Source organism: Nicrophorus vespilloides, unplaced genomic scaffold (genome assembly GCF_001412225.1).
Source record: "Nicrophorus vespilloides isolate i.1.1-1 unplaced genomic scaffold, Nicve_v1.0, whole genome shotgun sequence".
Classification (NCBI taxonomy): Eukaryota; Metazoa; Arthropoda; class Insecta; order Coleoptera; family Silphidae; genus Nicrophorus; species Nicrophorus vespilloides.
In genome coordinates this window covers 68,196-87,496 of record NW_017099553.1, presented here as the reverse complement: position 1 = coordinate 87,496, position 19,301 = coordinate 68,196, and the positions used below count along the sequence as shown (strand labels likewise).

Genomic DNA, 19,301 nt, shown 5'->3' with positions numbered 1-19,301 from the left:
ACGCGTTTATACCAAATGCAACAGGTGATATGAATTTTATGAAAATTATTATTTCTTATTATGACTATTTAAAATGATAATAGAATTTTTTATAAAACAAATTTCTTTTATAATTATTTTGAAACAATATTCAACTATTTTCTCAAAAAAAATATGTTGATTGTAGTTTTACATAATAATACAACATTTGTTAGTTGCTTGGGTAATGTTAATATAATAATTTTCATTTCAAACTTAACATTCCTCGACTTTCTCTAAGCTTTCAAAAAATAAAGCATTTACTACGATTTAACGAAAAGTTAACGAGTATTTCGTAATTCTGAAATACAAGGTTGCTGCTTGAAATAAACAAACTAAATGATTCTAATAGAATTTAATTGACAAATCACGACCAATCACTGTTTTTTTTTCTCGTCTTTATAATTATCGAACTGTTACGATTTTGATTATTTATTGAATTTCTTAATGTGCTCGCAATAATCGAACAAATCACTTGTTAAGTACAAAAGTTGACCAGCAGGAACAAAGTACCAGCAAATTGTTGACAAGGCGACAATTGACAGGTGGGGGCTAGTCAAATAAAACCAAACTAAATCGAACGCATTCAAATAAATATTAGTCGATTTTCAAACTTCACTCGAAGTTGTCATTTGAAGACAGCAGCAAGATACAACAATCGTAAGTACTTTTTTTGTTCAATTACTAAAAATTATAATAATTATATATAAATAAATATAAAAACTTACAATTACTTCAATTTATTTTAAAATAATAATAAACAAAATGTATTGTATACTTAACTACAAAAAAAAACTAGTGACCATCAATCTTCACATCCAATTTTAAAATATATTTTAATTATTAAACCTACATAATAAGTAATAGTTTTTTTTTGTATAAACATAAGAGTAAAGTTTATAAATAAACTTGTTTTATGAATATAACGTTGTTGACGATTTCATACCGATTACAATAATTAGTTTCTTCTTTGCAACGCATTTTCTACGTCACTAATAGATCGCATCTATTTAACTACATCTGATGTAACAACAATGACTCGATCTTTTGAAATTTACAGTTTTTTTTTAATGGTGAATTCAATTTATAAGAAATTATCTAATTATTCAACAGACGTAAACATGATGCGATAGTAGAGTGAGAGCAAGTGTAATTGTCGTTACTTTAAGGAAACTGGTTGGAAGTAATTGGATTGTAAAGGAAATTGTTTTTTGTCTACATCGTTATTAATTCGTAACAGTTTATTTACTCAGAAAATGCATATTTCTTCAAAGTATTTAAATAATTATATTTACATTATAATATTAAACAATAACAACCGTATAGAATTATCACAAATTTTTAATAAAATGAGAATATTTCATATTTTGTTTTCTCTCTTTAACAATAAATATCTTATAGAAATAAACTGAACCATTTCAAATGTACTACAATTTTCAATTGTTTATAACTAGTTAACTTTTGATATGTTTTAATATTAAATTGAAATATTTTTCAAAAGAATAACAAAATTGTATTAATCGAGACAGAAAAAAATATTTTTATTACACTGATAAAGTGCAATAAACTCCACTCAAACAACAATTAATAAAATCTATAGTCATTGTGTATATAGCAATTAATTTATGAATTGATCTTACAAATTCGTAATAAGATAAGGTTTTGTAGTAAATCTATATAAACCATTTTTTTTCCTTAATTATTCTTTATTGAATTATTCCATAATTATTTATTTATGAATGAAATGAATGTGATAATTTATAGATTTCAAGATGAGTTCGAAAACGCCGATCCAGGATTTTTATTCTGGAGCTAACATCTTCGTGACTGGCGGAACTGGTTTCATGGGAAAGGTTTTATTGGAGAAGATGCTCAGGGATTTACCAGATCTGGGAAACATTTTTATCCTGGTTCGAGGAAAACGCGGTTTGGATCCTGAGAAAAGATTGGAAGCAATTAAGCAATTGCCGGTAAGCTTAACTTAATGCAACATGTTTTTACATGTTGCAGAAGGCGAAAGCCTTAGAATAAGAAAAATAACATGTTTTTTTCTATAATCTAAACAAATGGTTGTAAAGTGCATTTAATTGAATTATTTTATTTAAGGTATTCGAACGTTTGAGGTCAACAAATCCTAAAGCTCTGAATAAATTGATCGTAGTTGAAGGTAGTTTATCGGAGGAGAATTTGGGATTATCCGAAGAGAACAGGAAACGTGTGACGGAGACTGTATCAGTTGTTTTCCATATGGCGGCTTCCTTGCGTTTGGAAGCCGGCGTCAAAGATGCAGTTTTGGCTAATACTTTAGGTACAAAACGCGTCATGGATCTCTGCAAACAGATGAAGAATATTAAGGTAATTTATTCTGATAATCATAGAGCATCTTTGAGGATTCTAAAATTTGCAGAGTGTCATCCATTTATCCACCGCGTTTTGTCATGTGGAAATCGAGGTGCTGGAGGAGAAAGTGTACAAACCGAACTGCGATCCCTACGAGATGATCAAGTACGTGCAGACGGAGAGCGAGAAGGTGCTGGACGAGAAAAAGGAAGAGTGAGTAGTGAATAAACAAACTTCTTGAAAACGGATTATAGTTTATGGTTTTTCGGTTGTAAAATTACGTCAGATCGACTTGCACGCGATACCAAAAGATAATCAGTTATTATTTTTTTTTATTATTATTATATAAGTGTTTCGTTTTTAGATTAATACACCCGCATCCAAATTCCTACACGTTCTCGAAGCGATTAGCCGAGTCGATTGCCCATGATTATACCCAGGATTTGCCGATCGCTATAGCCAGACCATCGATCGTTATACCGGCCTTAAAGGAACCAACACCAGGTTGGGTGGATAATCTGAACGGACCCGTTGGTATTCTCGTTGCCTCTGGTAAAGGCGTCTTGAGATCAGTGCTTTGCAATGAGAAGTACTACGCGGAATTCATACCGGTGGATTGCGCCATCAACGCGTTGATTATCTTCGCCTTCTTCAGAGGAACGGAGAAGTAATGAATACAACAATTTTGTAAATTCAGTATTTATTTATTGTAATTACAGAAAGCGCGAAACATACGTTATAAATATAACGACGCCAAGGGATATCGTGGAAATCACTTGGGCTGAGGTCATGAACAAAGGGAGAGTTGCCATGTGGAAGTACCCTTTCGAATGGATGCTTTGGTATCCAAATGGTACAATTCGAACCAACGTTTATATACATTGGCTAATTATGATACTCTTCCAATGGATTCCCGCTATATTGCTAGACATATTATTTTTCATCCTCAGAAGAGAACGATTGTAATTACGAACTACAAAACATTAACAAACATAAGCTGAATTTTTCTTTACAGCATGATTCGCGTCCAGAAGAAAATCAAGGTTGGACTCGAAGTGCTCTCTTACTTCACGTTGCACGAATGGAATTTCAAAAATCCGTGGTCCGTAGCTTTGATCAAACGGATTGTGAACGAAGACGAAGCGAAAATCTTTTACACGACGAACGTTACTTTCGACATTGATATGTTCTTCGAGGTAATGATCGTTGGTACACGAAAGTATTGCCTGAAAGAGGATCTCGCGACTTTGAAATACTCAAGGATTCATTTGAAAGTGTAAGCTTAAAAAAACATAGATAATATTTGCTATTTTATCGAAATTATTTTCAGGTTGTACATTTTGCATATTTTCTTCAAATATTTGATAATGTATTATGCAGTTTGGTATTGCTTAAAGTTGGTTGGAATCTCAGATCTTCTAACTGTTAACCATTGGTTCCCATCAAGCCGGGTTTGAATCTTATTATTTGTAGAACAAACTCCATATCACGAAAAACTTTTATAAAGTTTGATATTGTTAAAAATAAGGGTGACTGAGTATATCTTTATATCTTTGTTTTATAATATATTTGTACAAATAAAATGATTACATCAGAAATGACGTAGAAAATTATTAACTGTTTATAATTAATTATACATTAATTACAGGCTAAAGCCTGTTCAAATCAATTATTTGAAATTCGCTTATTTTTGTAGTGTCCCAGGGATGGAATTCTGGACACAGTGGAATGTTGTCTGGTGTTGTCGTTGTGGAGTCTTAGTTGTAGGAATTAAATAGTTCAATTGGTTTAAAACAAGTTTATTATAATAATTGATACTCTTGGGGTCCAAGGCAATGTAAATACTTCAAAAGATTGACTAAGACTAATTCTAAATACTTATTCTACTTGCAAAGTTAATTCTAATTAATACGGGGTAGGAGTTGTGATTTGGAGTAGGGTTTGTATTATCGTGTCCCAGGATCGTGTCCCCTTTATGCTAATGTTTATATAATAATGCGACTAAGAGACGCTTTGGATGTCTCTAGTTCGTGTGTATTAACGTGTATATACTAATAATAACAATTACAATAATAATGGTTGAACACAACAGTATATATTGATGATTAAGCGTTCCCACGGGATTCGGCCTTGGTGGTTTTGTTTATTATAAGACCGGGACAAAATCCTATGCATTTGTTTATATGAAAAAGATGATCGATTACGATTGTACGTGTTGTCTTGTCCAGGGATTAAGAAATCCTCGGACACCTTGGATTATCTCGTAGTTATGTCAATGCGGAGTCTTAGAGGGGTTTATGAATATTAAATACAATATTCTTAATTATTTTTATTGTACACATTGGAGTTTTTATTAAAAAGTCAACTATACAATAGTTGATCCCATGGATTATTACTAAGAGTTACATTCTCCTCTTAAGTTAATATTTTAATTCGTCGGCCACGACAGTGTAATGATCATTATATGTTTATAATAAGGATTTGAATTCGGAGTAAAGGTATAGAAGTATCGATGGGAATGTTTACGTTTGGTCCCCTTTGTTTATTTTAAAGTGTATCGAACTGGGATCACGGTAGAGATTCCTTTATGCTGATGTATATTTTTACATAATAATGCGACTAAAAGACGACGTAGATGTCTCTAATTCGTTAATACACTTTATTAATAATAACAATTATAATAATAATGGTTGGACACTACAATTTAATTATAATTGATGAAATTTTTATATTTCTAATTATTTTCATTAATTACGTCGAGTAATCATTAAAATTGCTATATCATGATAGAAATGTATACATATTTGTATCATTTGAGGATCTTTTTACTTCGAACAATATTTGAGCATATATGGCAAATTATTTGTCCTTTTTTGTCTACTTTCAGTAGATGGAATATTAACTGCTAAACCTAATAACTAAATGATAAAAGATGCTTTTGTAAAATTTGTCTCGCGGCATTTCTAATACTAATTTTCAATGCAGAAAGAAGAAAATATAAGAAAATTCTAGAAAGATAGCAGAGAATCGAACCGGAACTGAACTGTAACCGGAATGAAAAATTGCTTAATTGAAAAACCGAAATAGGAACGAAATTTTAATTACGGTTCATTTTGGTTCAAGCTAGTGCTAGTGTTTTGCTTTATTTATATAGACATTTGAAAAAAATAATGTTTAGACATTGTGTTGCTCGGTCTATTGCTAATAGAGCAAACAATGTATAAGAGACATTCACGAAGTCTCTTTGAATACTCCGAATTATTTTTTCAAATAAACAAATACATAATAAACAAAACCATCCAGACCGAATTTCGTGGGAATGCTTAATCACCAATATAAATAAAGCCATACTCCAAATACTCGTTATACGAGGTGCTCGTTAAGCGAAGTTTCACTTTATTTTAATGTAATTAAAACTAATTACAAACACAGTTTCAATGGGGAAAATAGTCAAATTAAAAATATACGTAAATAAAATTTAAAAAATTAAAATATCTTAAGAAAATTTACAATTAGAATAAGAATCATGATATAAGTTTAATTATATCATCATTTAGAATCACTGTTTTCTTATCAAATTTCAAAGTGGTGTTTGACAGTAAATGTTTTAAAATTATAACACCAACATCTTCATACATAATAAACAGTAAATTCTTTCAGGCTAATTAACGTGAAAAACTTTTTTTTAAGAATAGAAAGTTATTGTTACGCTGAAATTCCCAGAAATGTTTAAAAGGTAAACAATTCTGTGAATTGACCGTTGACCAATGTATTTAAATTTAAAGGTAGGTATAAACAGGTATAAACCTGTATGCTTTAAATTCTTTACTACCCTTAGCGCCATCTGGTATAATCACCAAAGTCATAGTTAAGTAAATTTATAATTACTTTTTTTTATATTTAAAATGTATTAATTTGTATCAGTTTAACATGTAATTAAAAATATCATTTGATATATTTAATAAATAGTATGGAAAATTCCTGAAAGATTGTGATTTTCTCTTAAGTTTTTTTCAGTCTTTTTTTATGTTGGTCATCCTGCAAACTTTCTCTCTTTATTTGCTTATAACCTCTCATCGATTTTATTTTCATTCGTTTGAACATTGTTGTTTAGTGTTGTTGTTGCTCCTTAAATTCAAAATAAAGATGAACCCATCCGGCGGCGGTTTCATTTATTTTCCAACATCTTTGCCCCAAGCAAAGACATCTGAATTCATGGCATTTGATGAGTCCCCAGTAAAGGAACTTTCTCCGCAGAATTTTACACCTAGGAACTATAGCAGTCCACAAAATAAGCAGAGGAATAACACCAGAGGTCACAATAGTGGAAGAAATTTTTACAGTAAGAAGCCATGGCAAAATAACTCCCACAGTCCGTACAGAACTTCTAACAATCGCTCCAATTACAATTACACCAATCAATCATATGTATGTATATATATTTATATCAATTTGACAATAATTAACTAATTTAATTTGTAGAAAAGCAATGGAGATAAGACTTTTTCTAAACAAGACTATCTACATCCATCATTTACTGAGGATCCTTGGGCACATTTGGAGAAAAAACTTAATAAACAGAACACTGCAGAGCAGTCTGATGTTTCAATGGACAATAGCAGCTTTGAACACAACACGAGTATGAACTAGGTATTTAAAACGTGCAATTTTTCAAGGCAAATGAATTTACCATTAAGGTAGAGGAAAACAAAGACACTCATTATTAACATAAAACAATACAGATTAACTATTTTCAATATAGTTTCATTATTTTTTTTTTATTAAATATTTAATATAATCCATCTTTCTGTTTCGCAAAAAATACATTTATTAAATACTTATGTTCATATTCAGGAATTAATCTACGGGGGGGGCAAACAATATAATTTGGTCAATAAACAGTGTACTCTCAAAATGGAATTTGGGATGGGTAGTAGATCAATTTCTTTTATATACATTTTGCTTCATTGGCATACTCAAAAATATGTACCTAAATTATATTTATATAAGAGTGTGTCCATTGGCACTTCAATCACTAGGCCATGTAGGATCTTATGAAATTTGCAGTGTCCACCATGCTGTATTTCTGGTACAGGTCGGACAACAGTTTCATCACTGAGTCCTTTTTCAAAAGCCCACACACCTTGGTATCATCACCTTGAAAGAAAAGAAAGTAGATGATGCTATACCTTCATCTGAATCCGAATTTACAGAAAATATGTTGTTATGAAAGAACTTACTATCAGTCAGAACTAGGAAATACTGCATACCAGGATTCGATTTGCAAATCTGCCTGAGGTCGTGGTGCAGACCGTCCATCAGCACCACCATCTGCGCGTCCACCTAGAAAAGAGGTTTGTGAGTATGGCGATCGTAGAAGGACGTCTGTACGGTTGCAGGATTCACCTGCTTCAGTGTGCACATCTCCAGAATCTGCGGCAGATGCACCGGGATTCTGTTCAGGAGGGACTGCTCCATAGAAACCAGCATTCTGAAGAGTACGTCTTCGTTTCCAATCCTCGTCGGCGGAGTCAAAGAGACGTCCTCCGGCCGAATGTTAGGCGCGAGTCCCAACAGTCCGGGCTTTAGTTTGCTGGCCGCAGTGGCCAGAGCGTACGACAGAACGGCCGTGTCGTACGCCTCCATTTTCAAACTTTTCGAAGAGCTGTCCAAACAGATCAACAGAGAAATAGATTCTTCCAATCTAAACCTCGTTAACGGAAATGAAAAGGGACTCGGCTTCTGGATGACAAAACAAGGAGCAACAAAAGCGGATGTACATTCATTTTCAACGACTACTGAGAATCAAGCCTTCTAAGAACTCTAGCTTTTCGGAATCTACAGGAGACAAAATTATAATTCTAAATTACAGATTTCTATGTAATTTATAAACCCGCAAATTAAACGAAACTTTTGAATATTAAGATTTAGAAAAAAAAAGGAGTTTAAATTTGTGTGGGTATGTAACATCATCATTACCAACAAATTATTTATTGCTACTAAACATATAAAATTGATACATAGAATTGGTAACAACGTAATATAATAAATATAATTATCGTCCATAGATTTATTATTAATTAAATACAACATATTAAACTAAATATTGTTACTTGGTTTTAAGACATATAGAGAAACGTTGTATTATTGCACAACTTAAATATATAATGTAAGATTACTGTTCGGTTTTCAATAAATATAAAATCAACATAACGAGTTTATTGTCATTATTAACTGTATGATTAACATAATTTGGAAAAAGAAAATGAAAGAATATAAAATTACAGTGGAAGCAACAACAGTGGTCCGTATTAAAATAAAATAATAAACTAATGTGTTTGATTTTGCTTGAAAAATGGAAACAGTTCACCCATGGGAATCAAAGGTGATCAGTTTCTGCAAGGCATGTACTTGGTTTTACGTGTTCTTTCTTTTGATCAACAAGTAACATTTTATGGATCCGTTCTTCATTGAAAAATCATTTACACCAAAATGCTTTATATTATTTGTTTAGCAATAAATAATTATTTTAGTTTTCTGTATTCGCTGATTTATTTCGTATCAAGTATATATAAATACTCTCTATATATATACAAATTTGATAAAAAAAAGTAGTAAACTGGCACATTTATTTAAAGACACAAAATGCATCAACTGGACCTAAATCAAATAAAAAGAAACAGTGGAAAAATCTAAATAATGCAACTACACAATGCAAATTAGAGAGAAAACAAAAAGAAAGTATAAATAATAATGAATCCCAAATTTATTTACAAAATCGACGGAAAAAAAAATAATAAGGAGAAAATAAAACATATATACAGACTATAAATTAAAATTAAAACAAATCGAATTTGTTAGCTAGGAAAAAATCAATACACTAAAATTATATTTACATTGCAAAAAATAATAATAATCGTGTGTTAACGTTCATCATTCACATTAACCGTAGTGTAACAAAACAGAAAAAAAAGAAATGAAACAAAATTGTACGACAGTAGTAGTATTAACCGTATGTAGAAATAATTTTCAAATAACTTATGAATTGATTTGTTTTGTTTTTTTCTTCATAACATTGGAATTATTGCGAGAACTGTAGTGAATAATTGGAATTGACATCGTCAAAATTATTTAAAAATTACTTCTTTATTTTAAAGAAAAAACAAACAAAATAATAATAAACAGAATAATCGATTACAATATATATATACTTGTTATTTATATATATATTGAAAGAGAAATGTGGCGATTTGTTTTTTTAACGGAAGGCACACTGCTTAGTTAAATCGAAATGAAGTCTTCACTTCAATAAATAATTAATTGATTTAAAAAATAGCTGTACAATAAAAAAAATACTAGTAATTAATTAACAATAAAGAATTATTATTTGACTCGACATAATGCACCTTCAATTTGACTATTACAAAAGTCTATGTTCTAAATAAAAAATTTAGAAGTCTATATAGGAAAGAGAAATAATAATAGTAATAATGATCGTGGGTCTGAAAAATAGGGGGGAAGGGAAGCTCTGGAAAGTGAGGTAACGAGGTTCTATCAAGTTATTGTTCACCCCTTTTAAAAATATGTATATCAAGAAACAGAGCAAAATAATAACTTTCTATAACCTAGCTTATTATTATTATTAAATAGGGTTCGTGTCCTTGCACTATATTTAATGTATCAAAAACAAAATATTTTAACAACAGGCACTTTCACTGTCTATTTCTTTTAGTTTATTTTCTTAGCTTCGTGTTTCTATTTCTTTCATTTCATATCACTTACCCCCCAAACTCGGAGTTTTCGTCACCCTTTCCGTATATAGACTTCTGTAGCAGAGAAGACTTTCCAACAGGTCCCGTAGACATGGCCTCTTGTTCCCTCATCTGCCTCTTTCGCTTCTTACTCCACAGTTCGTGACAATCCTGCCAAGTAGGTAACTCCGGTGCAGATATCCTAAAATAAAACATGTTACATCTATTCGTTCATCTATGCAATAACCATCACATACCTTTCAGGGTTGATGTTCTTCAACCAGTCCGACTTTAAGGCATCCTCGGCCGTTATTCTCTTCTCCGGATCCAACTCCAGCATCTTGTCCAACAAATCTAGCGCAGGACCTGGCATCATCATGAACTCCTCACGTAGCCGACGGCGATGCAACTTCTTAGGTTTCAACGTGTGAAACAATGGAAGCTTCGTCACAGAAGGCCATACGGCCGGAGTTGGCGTTCCGCACAGTCTTGAAATTATCTCTAATTGCATCATTTCAGCATTCGCCTAAAAGCAAAAAGGGACAGTTTAATAACGCTGTTTAATTTGATAAACAAACATCTTATACTCACTTGAAACAGTGGTTTCTTCATAAACAATTCTCCTAAGATGCAACCACACGACCAGACGTCGATGGCTGGACCGTACCGTTCTTCGCCCAGCAACAATTCTGGTGGGCGATACCACAATGTTATCACTTTATTTGTATAAGGCCTCTGTCTGTCCTCCGCGTTGTACAAACGGGCCAATCCGAAATCGGCCAATTTCACTTCACCCCTTTAAAAACGAACATGAATTACTTCACCGTTCACGCATATAGATTCAAAGAAACTTACTTATTGTTCATTAAAATATTGCTACACTTTATATCACGATGCAAGAAGTTTTTCTTGTGGCAATAGTTGAGTCCGTCAAGAAGCTGTCTCATAATACAAGCGTTATTCAATTCGTTGAAGTCAACCATTCCTGATTCCAAGAGACCCATTAAATCATGATCCATATATTCGAAAACGAGGTAAAATGAGCCTTTGTCCTAAAAGCAAACAATAATTAATTAATATATCAATATTCCATGTTTCTACTACTGTATTAATATTGATTTTTTTACGTACTTTTCTGAAATCAATAGCATCTTGTTTATCCGTAACTATTTCCCGCAGATTAACAATATTCTTGTGGTTGAGTTGACGCAAAATTTTGATCTCTCGGACGGCCGTGATAGGAAAGCCCTCTTTCTCGTTCTCGAGTCGCACCTTCTTCAACGCTACTAGGATATCAGCTTGAACATCACGCGCTTTGTACACCTGACCATAAGTGCCTTCTCCTATTTGATTGATCATCTCAAACACATCCACACATCTCTCGCCCCAATCCTTGTTCATGTTAGCCTGGATGCTCCTTGAACCGCGTCTCTTGAGAATTTTTGGTCTCTTGAGTTTCGGTTTCGGCCCTCTCTTTGAAACTCCGTCTCTCGGTGGAGTTGATGGCATGTCATCCTCTCCACTCAATTCTTCAGTACCAGGAATCACTAAGAATTAATTAAAAAAAATAAATTATTTTACTGTATCTGTCAAGGAAAATTGAAAATAAATATATTACCTGGGGGCATTGGGAGATTCATAATGCTTTTCCTGGGTGGAGTCTTCGCTTTGACTGGTGCTAACGGACTGGGCGATCTGCTCGGAGGGGATTCGATCACTTCCAAATCAGTCTGCTTGATACCCGGCGGCATAGGCAGCTTAGTGATACTTTTGGTCTTTTTCGCTATAGAATTGGTCATTTCGGATGGCGGGTCTTTAGGAACTAATGGTTGGGGTGGAAGCGGCGGAGCTACGATTGGCAGTTCCGGAGCTTTGGTGCCGTTGTTTGGTAGCGGCAATGCGATGTCATTGGTCTTGACAACTGGCGTATTTTCAACGATTGCATTCTCCATCGGTATTGGTATATTATCGATGTCCATAGGTACGGGATCCGTAAGATCAATCTGTTGGATGCTAGAGTCAACCTGGTCGGAGGATTCGATGGTGATCACCTGTTGGCTTGTCACAGTCTGCTCCGCCGGTTTGCTCTCCAACTTTTCTTCCAGCTTCTTAAGCTCCAGTTCGCGCTTATGTTTATCCTTGACCAATTCGGCAAACAAACTCGTATCCGTAATCTTATTCTTCAATTGGGATGATCTAATCGAATGCGGAGACGGACTTCTTCTATCCCTCCTACAATTACAGGTTTTTAATTAATAAAAGTATAATGAATTTGTTATTTTCGTAGACTATACCTAGGTGGGGTACGTGAAGGTCTTTCTCGTGTTGTCTTTGGGCTTCTAGATCTCATCCGTTTTGATGGCCGATTTGAAGGCGAACGATTTGAATAGTGTTTTCTACCCCATGGCGGTGTCGGCGAACGAGACATCCTAGGACGCCTATTCGGACTCCGACTTAGTCGTCGTTTTACTCTCTCCTTTCTGTGTCTTCTGGAATGAGGTACAGCCTCCACTCTGCGCTTACGGCCTGGTGAAGTCGATCGGCTGAAATGATTTCAAGATTATAATGCTGAAAGTTGTAGGATTTGGTGAGGGAGATTATACCTGGAATAATGATGCTGGTGCATTTCCGGGCTCGGGTTCCTATAAGGTGAACTCGGCGGTGGGCTGTACTGCCTGCTGTGTCTATCCTTGTAGGCAGCTTCCGGGGGAACAGGATCATCGTCCTTTTCCTCTATCACTATAGTGTCTTCGATAATTTTGTGAGAAATTGGTGGGGTGTGGGGAGAGTCTCTGTTCTGGTGCGTGAGACGCGAGGCATTGGGGGTGCGACGCGGGGGCGTACGTCGTGGGGGCGTTGGCGACCTTGGTTTAGGCTCGATGTCCGGTGATGCAATGTGAGAATCATTAGACACTGGCGAACAAACTTCGGGGTCAATCTTGGAAACATCTTTCAGATTTTCAGCGTTCGGCTCCCAGTCAGACAGTGGCTCTTTCTCGGCGGGCGTCGACGGCCTCGGAATTGTCGAGGATTGAGACGTGGAATCCACCGAAGTCACACTAGAGCTTCTCGACCTGTGCTTAGATTTCTTTTTCTTCTTTTTTAGTTTCTTGTCTTTCTTATGTTTCTTCTCCTTCTTCTTCCGCTTTTTTCGATCCAAATCGTAGTCATACGTCGGGGATGTCGGGATTACTTGTTGGTACTCTACTTGTGGGGATACTTCGACTTTCCTACGGTGGCGAGGATCACTTGACCTGGAGGATCTTGAGGAAGCGGAATGCTTCCTTTCCCTGTGGCTGACGACCGGGGTTGGGGGTGTCGGCGAGATAGTGATCGGCTGTATTTCTGCGCGATTCCTACCATAGAATGCACCTCCATCTCGCATGTAATACCTGGACGATCGGGAAGAGTGATGGCTGTTTCTATGCATCGCATTCAATGCCAGCTCACCCTCATCACTTAATATGATGCTTCCTTCACTCTGGATCTCTCCAGCTTCTGGGCCCGAGAGATCTTCGGAACTCACGTCAGAGTACTCTACTAGTGCCTTTGAGGAGCTACCAAAATGCGACTGCTTCGGCGAGTTTCCGTTTTCTTCCCGTTTGTGCTTTTTACTTGATCTTCTCTTCTCTTTACTATGTTTTCCATGCCTACTTTTTTCCATTTTATTTTATCGATCTCGTATTCCAGCACATATTACCCTGTGCTGGTCTCCTACTGTAAATATATACCATTTCAAATTAACACACGCTCGTCCATTCGTCTATTATATAACTTGGTTCGATTAAGTTAAGCTGATATGCAAGACAATCATGACAAGAAGCTTCCACCAAAAGTTAATATTTTTTAATTTAGAAAACCATCGGTAACTATAAACAAAAAGAAAACAGAAACACCAGGAATTAAAATCAATTACTATACAAATTGATGAAAACAAAACCATTTTTTTTACTTTAAATTGAAATCAGTTCAAAATATTGTTTCTTTAAATGAATTATTTTCTTTGACTCCAGTATTCAATGAACCAGAAACTTCAACAATTGAAATTGCTCTTATACAATTAAAAATAACAGAAACATTCAGCACAATTTAAATATTTCAATGTCTTGTTAAGTATTTCGTATTACTATTACACTGTTTTGATTAAACTTAATGATTCCTTCAGATAAATTAAAATCGCTTGTATATATTATACAATAAGTTCTTGTTTGTTTTCGTCACGTCCATATGAAATATGCAAGGCAAATAAATTTTGCCATGTTTGGCTTCGCTTAAATGTACAAACTGCTTGCACTTATTTACACCAATTAGCATAAATTATTCTCAATGCATCTCTGAAGCAAATTGGCACAACCAATCTTCATGCAACACAAAAAGGACATGTTTATTCTTAACTTTAGGACATGACCTTTACAAAAGAAAATAGTAATGGAGGAAGGAAAAGACTGATCATGCTAGAAAATTGTAAACAAATGCCTCGAATATAATTAAAGCAAATATTGTTATTAAAAGTTAAAGCCCTTTTGCGAAATTACACAAATACAACCATGCAGAAACCATCAGTTAATATAAAATATTATTTTTTTTAGAATTAAATAAATAAGTAATATACAAAAATATTTAAGAAAATAAAAGAAATTGATTGTAATTTTAACTAAGAGTTTGTTTTCAATATGTAGCAAATAGGCCTTTAGCTGCATGTTAAAATTTACTATATTACTGCACAACATTGCTTAACCCGATAAATAATTATTTATAATTATATATATATGAAATAAATATGATTTTGATGTAAAAAACTAAATTTATACATAATTAACAAATATATGGATATAACAAATATTAAATGTTCAGTGGAACCTCGCTTAACGAGCAAAATAAATTGTAACAAAAATTACTCGCTTAACGAGCGACGTTTCGCATAACGAGTGACGGTAAGAAGAGAAGTCCCGGATTGCGCGCCTGCAACTTCATTTTTAAAACTTGTGTACACATATTACGTGTGTTTTTAATGTGTTTCACTGTACGAGTAAAAATCCGGAAATTTTGGAACAGATTAAACTCGTTAAGCGAGGTTCCACTGTAATTTACTATGTTTTTAATCTATTTAATAATAAATCATACAAAAAAATCTATTTTATAACATGTTGATGGATTCCATTAGGTTCAAGATTAGGTTCAAGATATTTTTTAAATAATTTAAATAATTGTTTTTTTTTTGGTTTGGAAAAATTTGTTGGTGGATTTATAGGTTAGGTTGGCATGACTTGTCAAGCCCAAGGTAAATATTGTGGATATGCCAAATTCGTGGAAACGACAGCAAAAAAAAAGAGGCGCACGGAGACATGTTCATGGGTAAAAATCGAAGGGAATCGAAGGATAGAAAGGTGATAAGTCCTGGTGATCCAAGGAGGTTATAACTTTTTGACATTTGACAAAGTAAAACAATGGCGTTACGTGCGAATATAGAGACAAGGCAGGGCTGGGTCATACGCATATAATATCGACTGATGATGGCGAATCTCCGGGTGGAGAGACAGATTGATGTATATAGAAAAAAGGAAACTCACCAGAATAGTAAAGCCAACGGAGACGGCTTCCACTGCGTGTCGCCCGGCACCCCCAAAAAGCACACGGAACACAGAATCGCGACACTAAACAAAACAATTCACAGCACTGGAGACGTTGTGTAAATCCTCGGGTCTATGTGTCTCCCATAGTACGTTTGTAGTCGCATCGATTTTCTCTAGACATCGGCTCTAGTGACCAGACAAATATGATGCTAGATTGATTTTCTGGGCTTAGTATCAGTTAGTTTCGAGTTGCATAAGAATTGATGGTGCATAAATTCATCGATAATTTTAGAAAAGCGATTGTTGCTCTGACCGATCCCTACGACAGGACGCCATTTTCATTCTTATGGCCGTCGTCTGACGTCAGCGATTCAACTACCACCCTAATAAAACAAAAAAAAATGATGACTATAATCTTCGAAATATATTTAAAAATTTCATCCCCAAACACACAATTTCTTTATAAATTATACGTAGTAGTATAATTATTTAATATCTATTTACATACAAAGGAAAGAATGCAAATTATTCATCAAACGCAGCTGAAATGCAATTATGTTTTCAAGTTTTACAACTATTGACCTATAGATGGCACAACTTATACTCAAAGGAAAATTTTAATCTAGTCTTCTATAAATTAATTTAAAAGATGAGCAATTGAAGAAATTTATTAAATTAGACTACTAACTGTTATACAAAACATTATTTTAATTCACTTTCATATGAGATTTAGTTAATATTATTAAATTCCAAACTCTTACCAAAAATGATTGAAATCCTCTAAATTGCATAGTAATATATATATACAGTGGAACATCGCATAACGAGTTTAATTCGTTCCAAAATTTCCGGATTTTTTCTCGTATAGTGAAACATGTTCAAAAATACACAAGTTTTAAAAATGATGTAGCAGTCGCGCAATCCGGGACTTCTCTTCTCATCGTCACTTCTTATGTGAAACGTTGCTCGTTAAGCGAGTCATTTTTTCTTACAATTAATTTTATTAGTTAAGAGAAATGCTCGTTATGTGAGGTGCTCGTTAAGCGAGGTTCCACTGTACTGTGGCATGGTTACCAATTAATTTAATACATTTTAATATGAGATTTGGTTAATATTAGTAAATACCAAAGCATTATTTAATTTATATTAATTTCGTAGCATAACTTATACTACACACATTAATTTAAAGAAAATAGTTAATTTGCCATTAATGACATCTATTAAATTAGACTACTAAACATTATTTTAATTCACTTAAACATGAGATTTAGTTAATATTAATAAATTAAAAAATGATATAATGTCTATTAATTGTATAGCAAAATATACTGTTGTCTTGTCTATAAATGAATATACAAAATAAGTTTGAATTGCCAATATGAAAATGTATGAAACCTTTTCTGAAACGTTTGTTTTAATTCATATTGATATAAGATTATTGTGAATTTTTATTATAAATGACTCAAGCTGAATCAATGTTGTTTAATAACAAAAAAGATGGGCATGTAATACATAAATATAAGATAACTTGGATGGAAAGACTTTGGTCGAAAGAACTAATATATAGTAAATGGAATTATGAGAAACTATTTAGGGAAAAAAGCAATTTTATGCATTTTTGTGAGTACAGGTATCCCTCGATTTACAAACTTCCGGACTTACGAACAAAATTCTAAAAGCTCTAATTTGTTACAGGGAGATATATAATTATAAAAAAATTAATTGTTCAAACAAAAATTGATAATTTATTTAATAAAATATAATATTTTTGGAAGATGTACTATCTGTTTTGTTGCATTTGTTTCTTTTGTTGTTTTTTATTAAATAATTGTGATGTATACATTGAAAAGTATTTTAATCTGTTTTTTGAAATTTATACAGTCAGTAACACGGAATTTAACATATATAAAAGTAAAAACCATGATAAAGTGTAGTAAGATATTTTGAAATTTTTAAAATTCCCCCGACTTAAGAACAAATTCGACTTACGAATAACCCTTTGGAACGGAACTAGTTCGTACACTAGGGGATATATGTAATTTATATAATTCTCATATGTAGTTATACATCATTTTATTAAAATGATTTTTTTTTAATTTTATGTAACTTAAGAAAAATCAATTTGATTTGATCCAAGAACGAGATTGAAAAACAATGTAAATTAGTTCAATGTTTAAGCAGTGCTTTTTCTCGATTTTTTTAAAAATTATTTATATACAATTTTTACAATATTTTTTTTTGTTTTTCTTAAAACTATCTTCTACCAACAAATATCCTTCCGGTCATTGAATTGTGCAATTACAAGTTATTTTCTCTTGTTACATTCTAAACATTGGTAAATGTTTAATTACTTTCATCTGGCCAGTAAAAAATTGCTTCATTGAAAATGAAATGGTTATCAATATTTCTTTATAAATTGATTAGTGGCGTTTCATCTTCCTTATTTTATATGATTTGCTAAAACTAATTTCGTCAATGTCTATCAAATATTTACGCCACATCTTTTAAAGGTTTTTTTTTTTTAATTTTCAATTGAATCGTTTCCAGGTTTTGACGTTGTATGTATTATGAATTCACTGTATTCAAATTCAAAATTATTTAATTTCATTTAATTAAGTACAGTGGAACCTCGCTTAACGAGTTCAATCCATTCCAAAATTTCCGGATTTTTACTCGTATTCTGAAATATATAGTGAAACATATTAAAAAATACACCTAATATGTGTACACAAGTTTTAAAAATGATGTCGCTTGTCATTTTTCTTACAATTCATTTTGTTCGTTAAGGGAAATGCTCGTTATGCGAGGTTACACTGTATACATATAGAAGAATCTGCTGACAGTATTGTTATCATGTATACAAAATAAAATTACTTTATATAATATGAAGAATAATTAAACTACTATGTAATAATTAAGATATAAATTTTATTTTTGTAAGGAGAAAGAGTTTAACAAAGATCCATGTATCAATATATACAAACTATAAGTCACAATAATACGATATAATAATAAGTATATATATATAATGGGGGATAGAGAAAAGACATTTCTTAAAAATATAAAATACTTCTTTTTATATCTATATAACATATATTCGAATCGATATTTTCCGTATTCCTGGTTGATTTCTTATGTAACATTGTTTTCGTAGTAGTAGTATATGTACAACAGAAATTAATAAATTATTAAACATTAAAGCAAACGGCTGCACACCAGAATTTTGCTTACCAACAAATTGTACAAAAAAAAATCTATAATAGAGACAATAAACATTCCAAGATAATCGTTTAATCAATAAATATATCTGTGTATTTATATAAATAACTTTTTTTAATAATAATTACAATATAAACTAAACATTTGCTAATCTATTTATAATATATTTATATATATATATATTTATTTTATACAAAAACTTAAATGACATTTATTTAAAATAAAAACATTTTGTTGAAACTAGTGTTAAACAATATAAGAGGAAAAATGTAATATATAATATGTACATTTCTTCATTTTAATACACCTAACTATATTATATATATATATAAAAAAAATCATACAATGTTTGAAGTGAATTGAAATATGAATAGGAATGTCGCGAGAGTTTCGTCATCTT

The 19,301-nt window shown here is 32.5% G+C and overlaps 3 protein-coding genes across 4 annotated transcripts; 2 read left to right on the top strand and 1 right to left on the bottom strand.

Annotated features, from left to right (window-relative positions):
• The first annotated feature begins 563 nt into the window (after window positions 1-563).
• On the top strand, window positions 564-3,956 carry LOC108564720 (putative fatty acyl-CoA reductase CG5065). Its single transcript, XM_017923819.1, has 8 exons — window positions 564-678; window positions 1,783-1,988; window positions 2,125-2,373; window positions 2,426-2,571; window positions 2,723-3,025; window positions 3,078-3,320; window positions 3,374-3,634; window positions 3,689-3,956. Exons 2-8 carry the CDS (start codon window positions 1,791-1,793, stop codon window positions 3,813-3,815), a joined length of 1,527 nt encoding a protein of 508 aa, XP_017779308.1. The 5' UTR covers window positions 564-678; window positions 1,783-1,790; the 3' UTR covers window positions 3,816-3,956.
• A 2,438-nt stretch (window positions 3,957-6,394) lies between these two features.
• Window positions 6,395-7,097, top strand: LOC108564727. The gene is made up of 2 exons (XM_017923828.1): window positions 6,395-6,786; window positions 6,841-7,097. The coding sequence occupies exons 1-2, from the start codon at window positions 6,505-6,507 to the stop codon at window positions 7,006-7,008; spliced, it is 450 nt and encodes a 149-aa protein (XP_017779317.1). The 5' UTR covers window positions 6,395-6,504; the 3' UTR covers window positions 7,009-7,097.
• Window positions 7,098-7,153: 56 nt separating this feature from the next.
• On the bottom strand, window positions 7,154-16,058 carry LOC108564726 (cyclin-dependent kinase 12). Of its 2 annotated transcripts, XM_017923827.1 has the most exons (12): window positions 15,680-16,058; window positions 12,713-13,826; window positions 12,404-12,652; window positions 11,728-12,341; window positions 11,241-11,656; window positions 10,965-11,161; window positions 10,701-10,905; window positions 10,367-10,635; window positions 10,141-10,311; window positions 7,765-8,023; window positions 7,599-7,701; window positions 7,154-7,515 (listed from the first exon to the last, which is right to left on the bottom strand). In XM_017923827.1, exons 2-12 carry the CDS (start codon window positions 13,771-13,773, stop codon window positions 7,394-7,396), a joined length of 3,666 nt encoding a protein of 1,221 aa, XP_017779316.1. In that variant the 5' UTR covers window positions 13,774-13,826; window positions 15,680-16,058; the 3' UTR covers window positions 7,154-7,393. The 2 variants fall into 2 exon arrangements, with proteins under 2 accessions (XP_017779316.1, XP_017779315.1); XM_017923826.1 differs by lacking the exons at window positions 7,154-7,515; window positions 7,599-7,701; window positions 7,765-8,023 and having other exon boundaries at window positions 10,104-10,311; window positions 12,713-13,978.
• Between the last annotated feature and the right edge of the window lie 3,243 nt (window positions 16,059-19,301).

Excerpts from the sequence above, each read along its gene's own strand:
- LOC108564720 (XM_017923819.1), top strand. The coding sequence starts at position 1,791 with ATGAGTTCGAAAACGCCGATCCAGGATTTTTATTCTGGAGCTAACATC. Across the intron at positions 1,989-2,124 it reads AAGCAATTAAGCAATTGCCG|GTATTCGAACGTTTGAGGTC; the intron begins GTAAGCTTAACT and ends ATTTTATTTAAG. Across the intron at positions 2,572-2,722 it reads CTGGACGAGAAAAAGGAAGA|ATTAATACACCCGCATCCAA; the intron begins GTGAGTAGTGAA and ends TTTCGTTTTTAG.
- LOC108564726 (XM_017923827.1), bottom strand. The coding sequence starts at position 13,773 with ATGGAAAAAAGTAGGCATGGAAAACATAGTAAAGAGAAGAGAAGATCA. Across the intron at positions 12,653-12,712 it reads CACCAGCATCATTATTCCAG|CCGATCGACTTCACCAGGCC; the intron begins GTATAATCTCCC and ends AAATCATTTCAG. Across the intron at positions 12,342-12,403 it reads CCTTCACGTACCCCACCTAG|GAGGGATAGAAGAAGTCCGT; the intron begins GTATAGTCTACG and ends CTGTAATTGTAG.
- LOC108564727 (XM_017923828.1), top strand. The coding sequence starts at position 6,505 with ATGAACCCATCCGGCGGCGGTTTCATTTATTTTCCAACATCTTTGCCC. Across the intron at positions 6,787-6,840 it reads ATTACACCAATCAATCATAT|AAAAGCAATGGAGATAAGAC; the intron begins GTATGTATATAT and ends TTTAATTTGTAG.